General features: G+C 40.1%; 1 protein-coding gene and 1 pseudogene across 4 annotated transcripts in view; both read right to left on the bottom strand.

Moving 5' to 3' along the window:
- PLGRKT (plasminogen receptor with a C-terminal lysine) overlaps positions 1-16,649 on the bottom strand; it is a 30,164-nt gene extending 13,515 nt beyond the window's left edge. The window contains exons 1-4 of one of the 4 annotated variants that reach the window (XM_039882876.1): positions 16,497-16,649; positions 15,235-15,362; positions 13,363-13,449; positions 7,827-7,904 (exon numbers count right to left, since the gene is read on the bottom strand). In XM_039882876.1, coding sequence (XP_039738810.1) covers positions 7,827-7,859 — 33 coding nt within the window. In that variant the 5' untranslated portion in view covers positions 7,860-7,904; positions 13,363-13,449; positions 15,235-15,362; positions 16,497-16,649. Of the gene's footprint in view, positions 1-7,826; positions 7,917-13,362; positions 13,450-15,234; positions 15,363-16,496 lie in introns of those variants that run through there. The other 3 variants (XM_039882858.1, XM_039882871.1, XM_039882908.1) reach the window with 3 other exon arrangements.
- On the bottom strand, positions 1,117-1,235 carry LOC120593430 (uncharacterized; annotated as a pseudogene).
- Positions 16,650-17,191: the final 542 nt, after the last annotated feature.

Here is a 17,191-nt window from a genome sequence, read left to right as displayed (position 1 = left end):
ATTCCTAACCACCAGAAAAAACCTTTTACCAAAAGCCAATGAGTAGATTAGCAGTTGCTAATGTTAAGGTACAGGGTCTATAGCTATAGCTCTCACTCTGCTTTTGTTAATTTGTATATATTATAAAGATATAGATAATTGCAGAAAGATTTTTCAAAAGAGGACAATCACTATAATTACCCATTCCAACATAATTTCTTAAGCTTTGAAGTTTTCATGTTCAGATTTTCCTCAGAACAAATATGGCTTCAAATTAATATTTTTCTTTTTGGGTATATAACTGAAAATGTTTTATACTATATAATGTGGCATCCAAGCCATGTACAATGACTTAAAAATCAAGTGAATGTGCCCATACATACCAAAAATTCAAATTCTAAATTATATAATTATATTATCATTAATGTAATAAATCCAAAATTTAATGGCTCATATATTTTTTTAACTTATCATCAGTAAATATACTTGAACTGAATATAACCATGAACTTAAAATTAACATCATTAATTTACCAAATAAATTCAAAGAGAACAAAAGTTTTTTCTTTACTGAAAATGATCCAACTATTTGTTCTTCCAAGAAAAGCACTACATGAATAATGTCAACCATTTCAGAACATAAAAATACTATAAAACTACTCAACTTTGTCTTTTCATCTTTATATCCTCATTGGCACAGGGCCTGGTACAGTGTCATTGCTCAATAAGCATTGAATAACTGTATCAGTAACAGAATATTCTCTTTGGGATCCTATCTTTCATATAAACATTAATAAGAAATAAATAGAAATTCCAACATGTCAATTACAGTGCTAGGCAGCAGTATGATATCATTTTAACATATTTTCCCAGAAACATTGTTCTGAGGCATTGCTTTTTCAAATTCATGCCTAAGTTTAAGGACAAGTATAGAAGTGGGGTACTGGGAGACTTGACCATCAAAAACCCCAGAAACCAAGTTAGGTAGATCATAAAATAATTGGGTTAGAATTTTTAAATTATGTTTTGACTCTAAAATCTTATTTTTCAAAGGAAAGAAAATTTGCTATTGTTAGAGTTAACTCTCTCTCTCTTTTTTTTTTTGGTGTGTGATTGATATGAGCAATTTTTTTTTAAACACCTATAGCACCTGGTATTCATAGGTGGTCTCCCATCCAAGTACTAACCAGGCCTGACCCTGCTTAGCTTCCAAGATCAGACAAGATCGGGCACGTTCAGGGTGGCATGGCAGTAGACGATATGACCAATTAAAGCTATCATTTTCAAGTACAAAAGTTAAATGTTCTTTTATCTACTCTGTGCAATAGCCATCGCTATAAATTCAAACATGGAAATTAACAGCAGCTCATCAAAAATATGAAGAAATAATTATTTAAGCAATAAGAAATTTATATGTAGGAAAGGATGTAACAATTATGTTTTAGAGTGTGCTCTCTATAAAACTACATTAAATTTTTCATGCTGAAACTTTATTTAATGTGATTGTTGCATGGCATAGGGAATATAGCAGATCCACAGTAGAAAATTTAAATGGTTCACATTTAGTACAGAAAGATTAGAAATAGCTCCAGAATACCAAATAAGCTTCACAAATGAACAAGAATATTTTATCTTCATAAAGATAGCCTTTCATCTAGGGACCAATATGTACCTCTCAAGGATGAAATAAATCAGCATTACTTACTTCAGCTTGATGTTATATTGTTAATTGTTAGATGGCTGAAGAAACTGGATATCTGGAAGCTAGTTTTTATTTGCTTAACTCTGAACTAGATATGTACATAAGTTGTTTTATAATTCTCTACAGTTCCAATATCTATATCTGAAAGGAAACATGAATTTTATTTAAGGAGTAGCTGCTCTGTTGTAAATTCCATGTAACATACTTGAGTTCTAAGTCTTTTCTCTTTTGTCAGTATAGACACTTCTCATTTCATTTGATTATACACCCAAAGTAGGAATCAAAAATTAAATTACCAACTAGTCAGAGAGCTCAACTGAGCTTAGAACAAAGCCTGACCTGAAATTTAAATTTGTAATTTTAGCATGTATCTCATAGTTCTTGGAGCATCATACTAAATCTACAATTACCAGATGCATTGCTAGTTTAATGCATATTAATTCAAAAGTCTATTTTTAGTGTTAATGATAAATGCAGATAACTTTTAAACTTTAGATAGTTGTTAATAACAAAAAACGTGAAGATACTCATTATTTTGATTGCATGGTGTCGACAGGAGGTAGAGAGCACACTCTCTCAAAAGAGTTTAACAAAAATTTACTGAAGGGACTAAACTGATTGTGGGCAGGGTTTAAGGTAACCACAAGGGATAGTGAGATTCCCTGGGGCTGAGAGACAGCAGAAAGCTGTTCTAGAAGGAGAGGGCGGGAGGCACTGTTGATCAGAACCCAGTGAGAGATGGAGCCATGGAAGAGACAGGGCCTGAAAAGACTATGGCTCCAGGAACCCACTGCCACCTCCAAACCTACATCCTAAACTCACTGTTTTCCCACCCTCCAGGCTCTTGCTGGTGCCTTCAGGCCGAGTCCAACCCTGAAGCCACAGGACAAGGGAGCCTGGGAGATGCAGGGCAGAGAAGGGCAGAGAATGGATCTAAGTGGAACAGGGAGAGGGGATCAAAGAGAAAATAACTAACAAAGTGGTGACGTGACTTATATGAAATAATGATTTGATTCTGCCTGAGAGAATGTTTTCGGAGTTCTGGTTTGGATCAGATCCCAAAGACTTAGAAAGTACTGAAGGTGTTTTGTTTTTTTTGAGAAAAAGTAAGATTTATTGAAAGTACATTTTAGAAAGAGATGGCCCACTAAGGAAGGCTGCAGCCCTGTGGAATTTAGGTGATAAGGAGATAAGATAGTACACCCCAAAGGGAGAGGCAGGATTCCAGCCAGGAATGCTGTAACCAAACTTTAATTAGAAGTTATGGTTATGTACAAATCAGTATTAGCTGTGAAGTAAATCCTAAGTATTGAAATAGGTGTCAAATCTCTTGACAAGAAAAATTGGAAACAGGAAATATTTTTATTCAATGACTATAATAAAAGCATATTTTAAATTGCTATTGTAGTCAGTCAAATTTAAATACATGGTTCTTAAGAGAGGAACTATTCTCTCCCCTACGCCTCCCCCCCGCCCCGCCCAATTATTCTGAATCTTTCTGAATTTGTGCCTGTTCCTTTGCGATATATATCACAAGTGAATTGGTATTTAGTGAACTCATTTTAAACTCAGACTTTTTTTTGCTTTGAAATTTCCTGGGGGGAAAAAAAGGAGCAAAATGACCCTGAAATATCATCTGTGCAAAAGGAATGAACAAGAACCAATTCCTTTTTGTGCCAAGGTAGGCACAAAAAGGGTCAGGTCACAAGAACCTTTTGGAATGACTTAGGTTCTGCCATGGCTCTAGCGGGGACACCTGCAAATGTCTCTTAGAGGCTCAGGGCTGAGCATTCTCAGTGAGATCGGGAGTGCCAGTGAGAGGCTGTGGGCCTGGCAAGCTAATTGGCCCCTTGGTATCATTACCAGGATTGATGATTTAAACTGCTAATCATCCTGCAAGACAGGGGGAAAAGAACTAGAAAAGCAAATACCTGCCCACAGAACTGAAGCTACAGAGTTGGGGAAAGATAAAAAAATGATGAATGAAAAATGGAGAATAAAATTAGAGATGAAGAAAAAAGTAAAGTAGTGACTATGAGCAAGTAAGAGAGAGGAAAGCAGATAAATGGGAAAGAGGGAACATTTATTGAACATCTTCTCTGTCATACAAGCTAGTACTTGGGTATCCTTCTCCACATCTTAGTGATGAAACTGAAACTCACAGAGCATATGTCATTTATTCAAGGTCATACAACCAGTAAGTGATGGAGCCAGGGTCGGACCCAGGTGTGTCTGATTCCAAAGCCTGTGAACTTTCCACTGCACACAAGGAGAATGAATCTATAGTCCTTAGCAGCCATATCCTGGCCTTAAATCCAGCAGGCAGCGTCTGGGGCTCAGTTTTCCCTTCTAGATTTCCCACTGTGCCACCCCAACCTGCCTGGAAGATCTGCTGTTCTCTCTCTTCCTGCTCTTCAGTCTTGCATATTTCTGAGTAAGAATGTCCCTCCATCATCTGCACTGCTAATAATTCCTGGCCAGATATGCAAGGAATTCAACTGTAAGAATATTTTTATAATCGTTTACAGAAAATTTTAACTTAAAATTTTTCTTTTTCCATACACATACAAAAACTGGTTTAGTCTGTAATTCATTTATGAATTCCTGGAAGAGATCAAAATTGACTCAAATAAACAGAAAAATACCCCCTGTTCTTGGATAGAATGACTCAACAGTTCTTACAAAATAAATTTATAAATGCGTTCAGTCCCTATTAAAAATCGACAAACTATTTTATAGAGTTGGACAAGTTGAACTAAAGTTTCTATGAAAAAGTAAACATGCAATAAACGTTGAAAAGGAAACACTGAAAAGATAAGCTACAACGATATAAACTAACTTAATTAGGTATCAGAACATACTAAAAATCATCTATAATTAAAAGCGTGTGGTAATGGTATATGAAGCGACAAATTGGCCAGTTGAATAGCATGTCTAGAGACAGACCTAACTAAGTACAGATTTTGTACAAATTTTGCTGAGAGCCCAGATCCTGATTTCCGAGTATCATTCTCCAATGAAAGGAACCAAGACTCCTTGAATAAGTGGTTAATTCCAGGCTTGAGGCAAGGGCAGTATATATGGAATATCTTATGATCACAGAAAATAAGCAAGTATTCAAAAAAAGATGGGGTATGTCAAAAGGACATAGGAGCCAACTGGAAAGAGTCCCCAATAGCCAAAACAACAATTTAAGCCATAAAATAAACCATGATGGTACTAGATCATAACCCATAGAATAAAATGTCCATGAGACCATATTTAAATGAATAATTGAATAAATAAATATATGGAGAAGGGAGTTTTTCAAGTGAATAAATGTAGATGGAATGAAGGAGATAAAAAAATCACAATTAGGCAAATACCACAGTAATAATTGTTGCATGTAAGATCCTACCAATGGTTGCTAAAATGAGTGGGCAGAAGACTGAGGAGAAGCAAGATATTAACAGTGTCAAAGTATCTACCCAAATATATTTATCAAGAAAAAAAAAAAGTAACTTTATAGTAGATAAATATGATAGACACCACCTTAATCAAGAGATCAAGGCTAACATTACCAGAAATGAGACATATCAACATCAGATGTCCTCTGAAGTGATGTAGTCACAAAGATACAACAGCTTTCTGTGGTCTAAGAATAATATGTAAAAAATGTACAACCTCAATCTAATCATGAGAAAACACTGGAAAAAATGCAAAGTGAGAGAACTACTAAAGAACCGACCAGTACTTATCAGAAGTGCTTATCATGAAAGCCAAGGAAAGAATCAGGAACTATTGCAGAGTGGAGACCAAGGAGACACAACAATTAAGGGCAATGTGAGGTCTTGAATTGGATCCTGGAACGTAAAAAGGACCTTAGGAGAAAAATTGGTGAAATTTCAAAAAAATCAGTAATTCAGTTAATAGCATTGTACTGATGCTAATTTCCTGGTTTTGATCATTGTAAATTGTTCGTATCAGAGGAAGCTAGACAAAGGAGATACATAAACTCTCTATACGAGTTTGTAACTTCTCTGCAAATCTAAAATTATTTCAACTGAAACATTTCTTAAAATGTGGATTCATTATTCTTCATTTAGTAAATTTATTCAAGAATAATGACACTTTGGATTGTTCCCCTTATTTTAAATATTAACAAGGCTACTTTTTTTCTCTCTCTAAAATCCACCTCTCTCACTGCCCTACATTCTTAATTATCTTGGAGAAGAAAAGTAGAAATGACACAGATGAGAAGTCTAAAGATTTTAACAGCAAGCCTAACTGAAAGTCTTTTTGGAATATGGTGGGGTGAGTGAGTGAGTGAGTGAGTGTGAGTGTGAGTGTGAGTGTGTGTGAGTGTGTGTGTGTGTGTGTGTATGTGTGTGTGTGTGTATGCACACACATATTATGAAGATTTATAAAGAAAACAATTATTTAAGCTAAAGGATCATTTTTAATAGTTTTGTGCCCCAAACTCTCTATATATTAGGCATTCGGTAAACGCTTTACTGAGTTAATAAACAAATAATCCCCACCTTACTCAAGCAATAAAGAACTACAAATGAATTAAAATTCACTCTGATCAGATTTATGAAAATAAAATTATAGTTGAGGGAGGGAAAGAAAAAAAATCTTTTTGATAGTTTATAACTTGATTTATTGGTTTCATTTAAGTTTGTGAACAAACCTAAAACCTGTGTGGAACCTAAATCCTTTGGGGAACTGAGCAAGGTCCTGCAACCTTGGAAGGGCTAGGAAGCAAAGGATCCACATTGTCAAGCAAAAGTGGCTTGACCTTTCTTTGTCATCTGTTTACCTTTGTAGAAGTAAGTGCCTATTACACCAGTGACCTTTATTAATTATTTTACTTTCAATTCCTACCATTCCTGAACACAGATAGTATATAGAAAATTAAGTCTTAAGAGTATTTATATTAATTCCTCCAAGTGATTGCAGACATGTTAATATCTTGCTCCACATTTAATGAGACTTGATGAAGATTTTTTGTATTTAGACCTAATCCTTCAGGATACAGTTAAATTAACTTATTTCCATGGGTTCCAACTTTGGTAGAGAAAGACATCAGCAGGTTGGCACCATCATGAACATTTTGAAGGTTCCTCGGTTGGTTCAACATATAATTATATGATCTAGCAATTCCACTTCTAGATACATACTCAAGATAACTGAAAAGCAAATGTTCAAACAAAAACTTGTACAAGAATTACCATAGCAGCAGTATTCACAATAGCCAAAAGGTGAAAACAACCTTAATGTCCATAAACCAATGAATGGATAAATAAAACTTGGTATATCAATACAATATAATATTAGCCATAAATAGGAATGAAATACATGCTACAATATAGATGCATCTTGGAAAGATGTTGCTGTGTGAAAGAAGTGAGACACGAAAGACCATATGTTATATGATGCCATTTATATGAAATGTCCAGAATAGGCAAATCTATAGAGACAGAAAGCAGGTTAGTGGTTGCCAGGGGCTGGGGGGATGAGGAAGAATGGGAAGGGACTGCTTAATGGGCATGGAGTTTTCTTTTGGAGTGATGAAAATGTTATGGAATTAAATAGTGGTGATGGTTGCACAACAGTGTAAAGGCACTAAATGTCGGTGAATTGTACACTTTAAAATGGTGAATTTTATGTTATGTATATTTTATCACAATAAACGAATGAGCCTCAGGAGAATGATTATAGGTGAGGTATATGGGGAGGCTAAGAGCAGGTAGCAGAGATGGGGAAGATAACTATAAAACCAAGCACCAGCGTTAGGCCAATGTAGGTTTCCTCGCACTTATATTGGTCATTCTACCTCTTTTATTCAAGGCACTTCCTGGTTAAGTCCCCTGACACTTCTAGTTCTTAAACCAACTCTCAGTTGCTTATCCTTCCACATATAGCTATAGACATGGTTGCTTTCCTATCCTCTTCACTATCTACTCTACATTTTGGGTCCCTTGTTACCACAGGATTCTCTATAAAGCAAACACTGTATTTTCTTGCTTTATTTCTTCTATTTATCCTTTTCATTGTGGTGCCATTTATTGAGAAAAAGAGCCAAAGAGCAGAGCAGGTTAAAGATATTAGTAGGCATGGTGTTTAATCGGGATTTAAAAAAATCTTCCCTTTGAAGGACTTACAAAGATGTGTTGTCTTCCATCCCAGTGGCCCATTTCTTCTATTTGCAGAGTCTTGCCCAGTCCTCAGGGCTCTAAACCCTAAAAATGATGCTAGAAATTTAATTCCTTTAAATGGGGATCATTCAAGAACCAACCCGATCTTTCAAAATGGCTACAGATGAGTATGTTTTCCTCTAGGCTTCCCTTGAACCAGCTGAGTTCTAGGAACAGAATTCAAGTAGTTCTAGAGTTGCAAAGCTGCTTCAACCATGTTGATCTATATTCCCTTTGTCTCTTTCCTTGAAATGAGAAGATGAATAATAAAGTACATCCTGATTGACAAGGAAAAACTAATCTTAACCAATGCACATGTTGGCAGACCAATCCACACAGGCTCTGAACATTCCTGTACTTTCTTGCTAGGTAGACCAAGGATGAAGGCCCTGACCGCCTTTACCTGGGCCATTTCTCAGGGTTGTGTTTGCAGTGAGCAACCTTGAGGGATGAAGTAACCACTCACCATAAAAGTGGTAGATTCCCTAGCTCGCTATTCCTCAATTAAGTCAGCAACTCACTGCATCCACCTCAGCATCCAAGTAGGCCCACCTCCACCTCCTCCATGGGATGTGGGGCACATAGAAAACTCTCATGCTCATCATAAGCATGCTCATGCTGCTTGCTATGGTGTGAGTAACAAAGTCTTCAACCACCATTTGTGAAACAGTAACAAGCTAACTTGCGAGTAGGGTAAAATCCCAGACTCTTCATAAGGCCTGCCTGTTTTGGTGACAAAGATGTGATACTGATAGAGAGAGCCATGGCATTCTGAAAGAGAAAGGATAAGAGCCCTCATTGGTGGGTTATTGGATATGAAAAGACTTCCTGAGATCCAGTAGGAAAAGCTCTCGGCTAGGTGGTGGTGAGGGTGGGAGGGTCGAGTAAGGGTCTCTTACTGTCCTATGTGTTAAATGAGGCAGAGCGACGAAAGGTCACCCAGATATGACACATTCTCCTCTGGGGAGGGAGGAAGGATGTTATCACCGTGGGGCAACAAGCCCCACACCCCAGCCAAAAGATATGCAATATGGCTGTGGCTGATGCGTCAAGGGGTCCCAAAGCTGAAATAATGGTGTCAGCATTGAGGTTACAGAACTCTGGGTAGTCAAAAAGCATCGGAAATTTGCTTGTTGAACCCAGTGGTGGGAGGCCCCTTGAAACTGAAAGTAGATACAAAGGCTTCTGCTTGCTCCCTCCATCTCTTCCCCAACTTCAGTTGCTTTAAGGAAGAAGGATGAGTGTGCTGGAAGAACTTCAGGGAGGCAAGAGGAGGGACTTAAATGTTTATGGCTCTGTTGGATGCAGGTACCCAAATCTACTTGGTCCCATGTAGCTGGAGGGTGAGCTAAACACCAGGTTGGAACAAAGTGCTGAGGATACAAGTGTGGACGAAAAAGGGGCCACAAACTAAACCTGATAAGGTCAGGGGAAGCCTGCATGGCGGGCCTACAAACTCAGAGACCAAAAGTTACCACATAGGATAGCCTGAACATAAAAATTCCTAACTAAAAGCGGGTCATGGTAGGTAGTCACGTCGTAGGCCTATGGCTCCTTTGACAAAGGTCAATCTTTACCTTAAGTGAGCATGTCTATTATCTTTTAGTATCTAAGATAAAATACCTTTGAAATCTCAGAATAATCTTTTCCAGCCCCTCATGGCACAACTACTGCTCTAGAGCATGGGACCACAGAACTCCTCATTGTTATCTTGTTCCATGCATACCATCTCTGTGTGCTGTAAATGTTAATTTTTAACTCTCCTGTACCCACCAATGTAAAGAAGTATGTATTTCTCTATTTTGCCTTTTTATCTAATTCCAGAGATCTCCCTGCTTTGTCTTCTCCTACTCGCTGACCTACCACCAATGGATTTCATGTAAGCCCCTTTATGTCTCTTCTTTTTATTCTGATGTGTAAAATAAGCTACAAACCTGCCATTCTCTGGAGCATTTTCTCAATCCGTTGAGATTTGGCTTCCAGGAAACTGTTGTCAGTTTGGTTTAAATAAACTCATCAAAATTCTCTACATGTTTGGATATTCCTTACGTCAACATAGGGCTGAGCGATAGCACCAGTGGAGGGTAAGGAATGATGCCTCTGAACTCCAGTGCTCTCCAGAGGGGGAGGGTGCATAGGGGAGGAAGCAGCACCTATTCTGGGATAAGGGGCCAAAGGGCAAAAAGCTATCCTTGCCCCTTTGCCCTCCCCAGTCTGCCCCACCTGAGAGATAACATAATCTCCTGAAACTGTTAAGATAACCCCTGAAGTACCTATGTTAAATGTGTTCCCATAGGGGAAAAACACACTGGAATTCAACTGATAGAGTCTGAATTAAGTTCGCCGTGAGGAAGGGAAATTAAAGTGGCCTTCGAGCTGCTTCAAGATACTGCAGTTTTGCCTCCCACCTATAAATGTATAATGAAACTGATGTGTTACTTGCTTATATTGCAAATATTTATAGTGATGAGAGGATACCCTCCCATTCAGGGATTCCCTGACTCCTTCTATTTGTCTAATACAGGGCCCTGGACCAGTACAGGTCTGTGGCCTGTTAGGAACTGGGCCACACAGCAGGTGAGCGGTGGGCTAGCAAATGAAGCCTCATCTGTATTTGCAGCCTCTCCCCAGCGCTAGCATCCCCGCCTCAGCTCGGCCTCGGATCATTAGGCATTAGATTCTTATAGGACCACTGGTCCCTGGTGCCAAAAAGGTTGAGGACCACTGATCTAGTAGAAACAATATAGAATCCCAAAGAGAAAGAAAAGCACAGCCTATCTCCAGAGGCCACTGCCCAGTACATCGGCGCCACCTGCTGGACACAAGCACTAAATACATCCTGTATTAGTTTCTAGGGCTGCTGTAACAAAGTTCTACAAATTGAGTGGTTTAAGCGACAAAAATTTATCATCTCAGTTCTGGAGGCTGGAAGTCCATAATTAAGGTGTCAGCAGGGTTGGTTCCTTGTGAGGGTCGTGAGGCCTCCTTGATTTGTAAATGGCCAACTTCATATTCACATGGCATTCTCCCTGTATGCATGTCTCTATGTCTGAATTTCCCCTTTTTATAAGGATACCACTCATACTGGACTAAGGCCTGCCCTAATGACCTCACTTTAGCTTGATCACCTCTATAAAGATTCTGCCTCCAAATAAGGTCACATTCTGAGGTAGTGGGGGTTAGGATTTCAACATATGAATGGGGGTGGGGGACCACAATTCAACCTGTAACATACCCCTTTCAAAAATGTAAGGCAACCCTCGGATTACTACTGAGCTCTTATTAAAAAGAATATCTGACTATTGGAGGTCTTGTGATTCTCAGGCCTGACATCCCCATTTGGGAGTGAGTTAACTAGAATAAGGTAACTACAAAGAAAGGGTCCATTTGCTGGTCAAATTAAAATATGTTTGAGGGCATGGCTGACCCTATTGTCATCTCAATTTTGCATAAAGTAGTAGCTACCCTTTGGGGAAAAACTTTATCCCCAATTCTGTCACCTGAAGCATAGCTACTGGCTCAGAGATTCTTGGAGTCACAGAGATTCTCCTAAATGCCTGGGCCTGGTCCACCTTTGATTCAGCCAAGCTGAAAAATGATGTTGCTGATAGTGCTCCTGACAGTGTGACCTCAGCACTAGCTGTGGTGGTTGCTGGGATCAGTGGGCAGAAGTTGAGGTTGTTCTAAAAGTTCTGGTCAGTTGGGCAGAGGGGCATGTTGTCAGGAGGGGCCATCTGCCATAGACGCTGAATGACCTGGCACAGTCTTGCAAGATAGGCCAAGAGGGCAAGGCCCAAACTGTTGAGGCCATTTCTCTGGGTTATGTTTGCAGTGAAAAACCTTGAGAAGTGAGGTAACCTTCCCCAATTCCACAAGCTCACCACTCACTATAAAATAGTAGATCCCCCCAAGCTCAATGTTTCTCAAATGTGCCACAAACCCACTGAATGCACAGCACCAATTTAAACCCATCTTTGTCACCTCTGTGAGATTTGAGGAGCATGGGGAATTGACACCAACCTCATGCTTACACTGCTTGCTGAGCTATGAGTAATAAAGTCCTCTGTCTCTGACATAGGTGTCTTCTGAATTCTGCTAGCATCCACAAAAGAGTTAACAGGCTAATTTGTTAGCTTGCAAGTAGGGCAAAATCCCAGATCCTTTACAGACCCTGACTTTATGGGGTCTGATGTAAGAGCCGAAGCCCTATAGTTTCCACAGGTCTTGGACAGGGACTGAGTATGTGACATTCTTGGCTGGTTTGTATGCCTAATATCTGGTCCTCCCCTAAGTCATTTGGCTGTTACAATAATTTAGTTGCCTATTCTTTCAATTGTTTCATTCCCCTAAAAGTTATTAACCTGCACAAGCCACTCTTATCACTCTTTAATAGCAATAATAACCACAGCAACAACTAATATTTACAGAGAGACACTGTTCTAAAGACTTGAAGCATTGTTCTGTTTACTTTCTATACACTACCATTTTACTCCTCAAAATAACCCCCTGATGGAGATACTATCACTTCCATTTACAGATGAGGAGACTGACTGAGGCACAATTCATACAGTCAGTCAGGGGTAGAGATGGGATTCAAACTCAGGCCGTCTGTCTTTAGTCCTCACTTTTAACCACTCACTGGACTGACGCACAGCAGGACAGGACCTTCTACTCCCAGGGCCATGAGATCTTTGACATTTTAGGAAGACAATTCTAGTCAAAACTTTAACACTTGATTTATTTTAAAATACTTTCTGACAACCTATATTAGGCAATTAGGCAATCTTCTACTTTGTTTTGATCTTTTCTATCCAGCCTTAGGTTTTCATACTCTGTATTAATTTCTTATTGCTATATAACAAATTACCAAACTCAGTGGTTTAAAATAACGCAAATTTATTATCTTACAGTTCTGGAGGTCAGAAGCCCAAACGGGTTGGTGGGACTGCATTCCCTCTGGAGAGAATCTGTAGCCTTGCCTTTTCCAGTTTCTAGAGGCTGTCCGAATTCCTTGGCCTATGGCCCTTTATCCCATCTTTAAAGCCAGCAGCATAGCATCTTCAAACTCTCTCTCTCTCTCTCTCTCTTGCCCTCTCTCCCTCCCTCTCTCACCCACTTTCCCACTTCTTACTTCTGGTCCTCTCTCTCATCCCCCTTCCCACTTCTAGTCTTCTTGCCTCCCTCTTTCCTTTATAAGGACCATTGTGATTATACTGGGCCCAACCAGATAATCCAGGATCTTCTCCATCTCAAGCTCCTTAACTTAATCACATTGCAAAGTCCCTTTTGCCATGTAAAGAAAAATAGTCACGGGGGATCAGGACTGGAGATTTAAACAAGCCCATCCACTAGATAATTAATAATCCATTTCATCTTGGCTTTGAGGATGAAGCTCCAAGAGATTTTACCCTTTGGGGTTCAAAGAGAACATACTGATGGAACACATGTGTTAGAAACTTTAACCACTGTAACTACATGAAAGCTTAATTATTTAAAAGTGTACCTGAAGTCGAGCATTCATTAACGCAAACTCCTGTTGGTTTTTCATGTTTTCATTCATAGCTTTTGAAAATATAAACCCCATCTTGACCTAAAATATAAAAAAGCAAAGAGGCTTAAAACAGTATATTCTACATGCATCCTCGTATGCTCTGCTTTGGGCTATCGTGAGCTTGTCACAACGTAAAAATAAGAAAAAACTCTGACCTGGGAACACAGTGTGGATTCTAGTCCTTGCTCCTAACTAGCTGTCTGATCTTGTACAAACTTAACTGACTTGGTCATCATTTACTCACCTAAGACCAGCTGATTGAACTAGATAATTTCTAAAATCTGCTCTTTGTTTTCTGATTTTGCTTCCCCAAATCTTAAAGAACTGAATATTTAAAAACAAAAAACAAAAACAGAAAAGAACTCTCTCTTTTGTGAGGGACAGGGAGGATACCATCCATCCTTTTACCTTCTGTACAGCTGGATGATAGAGGGGTGATTGAGAAGATGCATTGTGCACCTTGAGGGCAGATTTGTCTGTGCTCCTTGCAGTTGTGTTTAGGAAGTTTTAGGTGTCTCAAAGTTGCTATACTCTCCCTGTACTCCTTGCCCCTCTCCTACACACCCCCTATTTCCATTTACTCACTGCTGACATCCCTCAGCCATCCTCCTCCAGCTTCACATTTGTTCTCTTCAGGCTACTACTGAAGTTCTCAAAAGGGAAAAAACATAAGGATAATTAAATGTCCCGGGAAACACAATTTTTAAATGAATATATGGTATTGTCTATTTTATTTATCTCACCTAAGAAGTTCTTAAGTGGGCTGTCAATTCTAGGTAGAACAGAACTCCAGTTTTTGTTCTTAATCCAGCTGGTAGATACAGATGAACTTCAGTTGATTTTATGTTCAGAAGAACACAAAACTCAAGGAAATTACAACTGCTCTACCCTCAACAATGCTGCTGATTCTGTTTGACAGGCTGTTGAGCAAGGTTGTGAAGCTCGGGCCAGAGTGGCCAGTCTTAATGCTTTCTACCCAAGATTCACAATATTCTGTGGGAAGCCAGAAGAGCTTCTAGTTTCCATATCCTTATCAGAAAATCTTGAGTTCTGGCTAACTGGGGAGAAGTTGGGGCGGAGGCATTTCATGACAGGTGGAATGGGTTATCCCTGCAAATGGGGCTCCAGGTGAGTGGGAACTGCAAGCTGGACTTCAGTGGCTTCCTATATTCCAGCCAAAGACACACCCTAGAATTACAGGGGCTTCTGATCAGAATCAGCTTTAATGTTGGGCACAGGAGGCCAAATCACACATCAGAGAGAAGAGGCCTTGAACAGGCCAGGGAGGTCATGAGGTTTTCCCTTCCCCTCTGCCACTGCCCCACTCTATTCTGTGACAAGAGTTGGAAGCCACCCACTGGGAGTGGGGAGATCTAGCTTAAGTTCTCTCCTTTATGCAAACTCAGACAGTCTCATGTCAACTGTTTCTAACAGCAAGCCAGGACTTGCCTGAAGGCAAAAGCAATATATTATCTATCTTGGCAGTCCCCATGGTGTCTTTCTCATAAAAGTTTGCAGAAAGCAGTGAGTGATACAAGAGAAAGCACAGCTCAGGCCACTTGCCATTTCTTATTTTTCTTCTGCATATAGGAGTGGACAACTGAATTTTTACATACGCTGCAAACATTTATAAACAATTGTCCTCAAACTCCATTCCTTCTCTCTCTCTCTCCCTCTCTCCCTCTTCCCCTATGTCACAGAGCTGTGTCTCTAACAGTGCTCCTATTTATGAAGGGGTGAGATCTCCCATGAAGTGCAAGGACAGTCCTCATGTCAGCCATATAGGAAAGGAAAACTATCCAGAAAGTTAAGATTTAAGCTTACCTCTTTCTGGACTTTGCCCTCTTGGGTCTGGATTGTAGTTTGGATGTGTTAGGGGATGCTCCCAAGAGTTAAAGGTAGAAGCCAAGCAGGGAGATGAGCTTCCCTGTGGTCCTCAGGGGAGATCACACCTGAAAATGAGTGTACATCTTGTAAACTACACCCTGAAGTCCAGTATTTTCAACCTTCCGCACCCTAATAAAACCATTTTCCAAAGCCTGGGAGGTTCGTTAGAGTGTCCAGAATACTCAGTCTTCTCTCTCCCACTCACAAAATAGGTATCAGAAATGATGACTATAGTTAATATTGCTGTTATGAGATATACAAATCATCATGTTGTATGCCTTAAACGTATATAGTGATGTATATCAGTTACTTCTCAATAAAACTGGGGAGAAAAATAAGCAAGAGTAATCTTGCAAGAGGAATAACTTTAAAGTCACTGTATTGTATAAGGTCTTTCAAAAATCCCAACACTTTATCATTGGTGACAAATGTCTTGATACTTATAACTTAGACACCAGTGTGTTTCAGAGGGATGAGAATGCTGATTTGAGTCCCTTCTTCCTTCCTTTTAACTTTGATTACTCCTGAGACCTTAAAAAGGGCCCTTGATGCTCCAGCCCTGCCTCAGCTGTGCTATAGATTACAATCGAAGAGGTATTTCTGAGGAGTGTTGGGGCTGCAAGTTCCAGGCAGCCTTCCTCGGGTCACCACTGGGAACCTGGATTTGATTTTAGTTTAAAAAGCAAATATAGAAAGGAAAATCCCATGACCTGTGTCATCCAAATTTCTGCGCTGACTCATTATATGATCAAATTATACGTTAACTTCCTGCATTTATGACTGGTTGCATAAGTACAACCATTTTTAAAAAAGTCTTTGCGTTCCATTCAAACTAGGCCACTTCCCTTGCAAATTCCACCTCCGGAACACAGTTTCTGGGCGGTTTTTCCTGATTGAACCCCACCCACGCTGCCTAAACCCAATTACTATAACTTGGGTACTTCCTGCATAATGTGCTGATTTCCGTTGACAATGCTCTTACTTTTCCCCCAACTCCATTACAATGTTACGGGAAAAGCCAGGAGTCCTTGGCCTGGAAAGGAACCTTTCTGAAGGACGAGAGGGGCACTACCCGTCAGCCCTCGGGGCAGGACGAGAGCCAAGGGTAGGCGCTCACCAGGAACGTGCGCCCAGCGCGGCGGGGCACGCGCCCTCGCCACCCGGGGCCGCACCGGCCCGCAAGGCTGCCGCTCACTCACCTGCCGGGGGGCGGCAGAAGCGCGGGGTCACGGTGACCGTGGCAGAGGCCTTCAAGCTCTGGGACCGCAGAATGGAGCAGGAACCGGGCCTCGCCTCGTTGATTGGCTGACCGCCCCAGCCAGTCAGCGCAGCCCTTGGCTTCCTTAAAGGGGCCGCGCGGCGGACTAAAGCCTACTGTGCTCTACGCCGGGTGCCGGGCAAGGGCGGGTCAAAGAGGCAAATTCAAAACCGCTAATTGTATTAACTGATGTTACCTAATAAACTTAATTTAAAAATAGAAAGGAAATGACAAGTCTATTTAAAAAAAAATTCAAAACCGCAGCGACTCAGCTGTAAGATTTTGAGGGAAGGTAGAAGAAGCACGAGGACAATCTCACTTAAAGGCCTCAGTGAGCTTTGTCAGTCACCCAAGTATGTGAGACTTCATGCTCCTGAGCCTCGCTAAGCCTCCATAGACTTTAATGAGCTATCTCACGGTGACTCTCAGCCTCCTGCACCTCTTTAAGAAATTCAGCCTGGTCTCCTACACTGAGTGTCTTAAAAAAAAAAAAGAAAGAAAGAAAGAAAGAAAGAAAAGACAAAGGGAAACGGTCTCTGAACTCTGATGAATAAAATGACCTTATTATATAGCCCCTTTCCTTTGCAGCTCTTCACAAGATACAACATCTGTTTGTGCCACCCAAGGACATTAAAA

This window comes from Pteropus medius, unplaced genomic scaffold, assembly GCF_902729225.1.
Source record: "Pteropus medius unplaced genomic scaffold, Ma_sr-lr_union100, whole genome shotgun sequence".
NCBI lineage: Eukaryota > Metazoa > Chordata > Mammalia > Chiroptera > Pteropodidae > Pteropus > Pteropus medius.
Note: the sequence above shows the minus strand (reverse complement) of the source record. Positions and strands in the feature narration are given on the sequence as shown.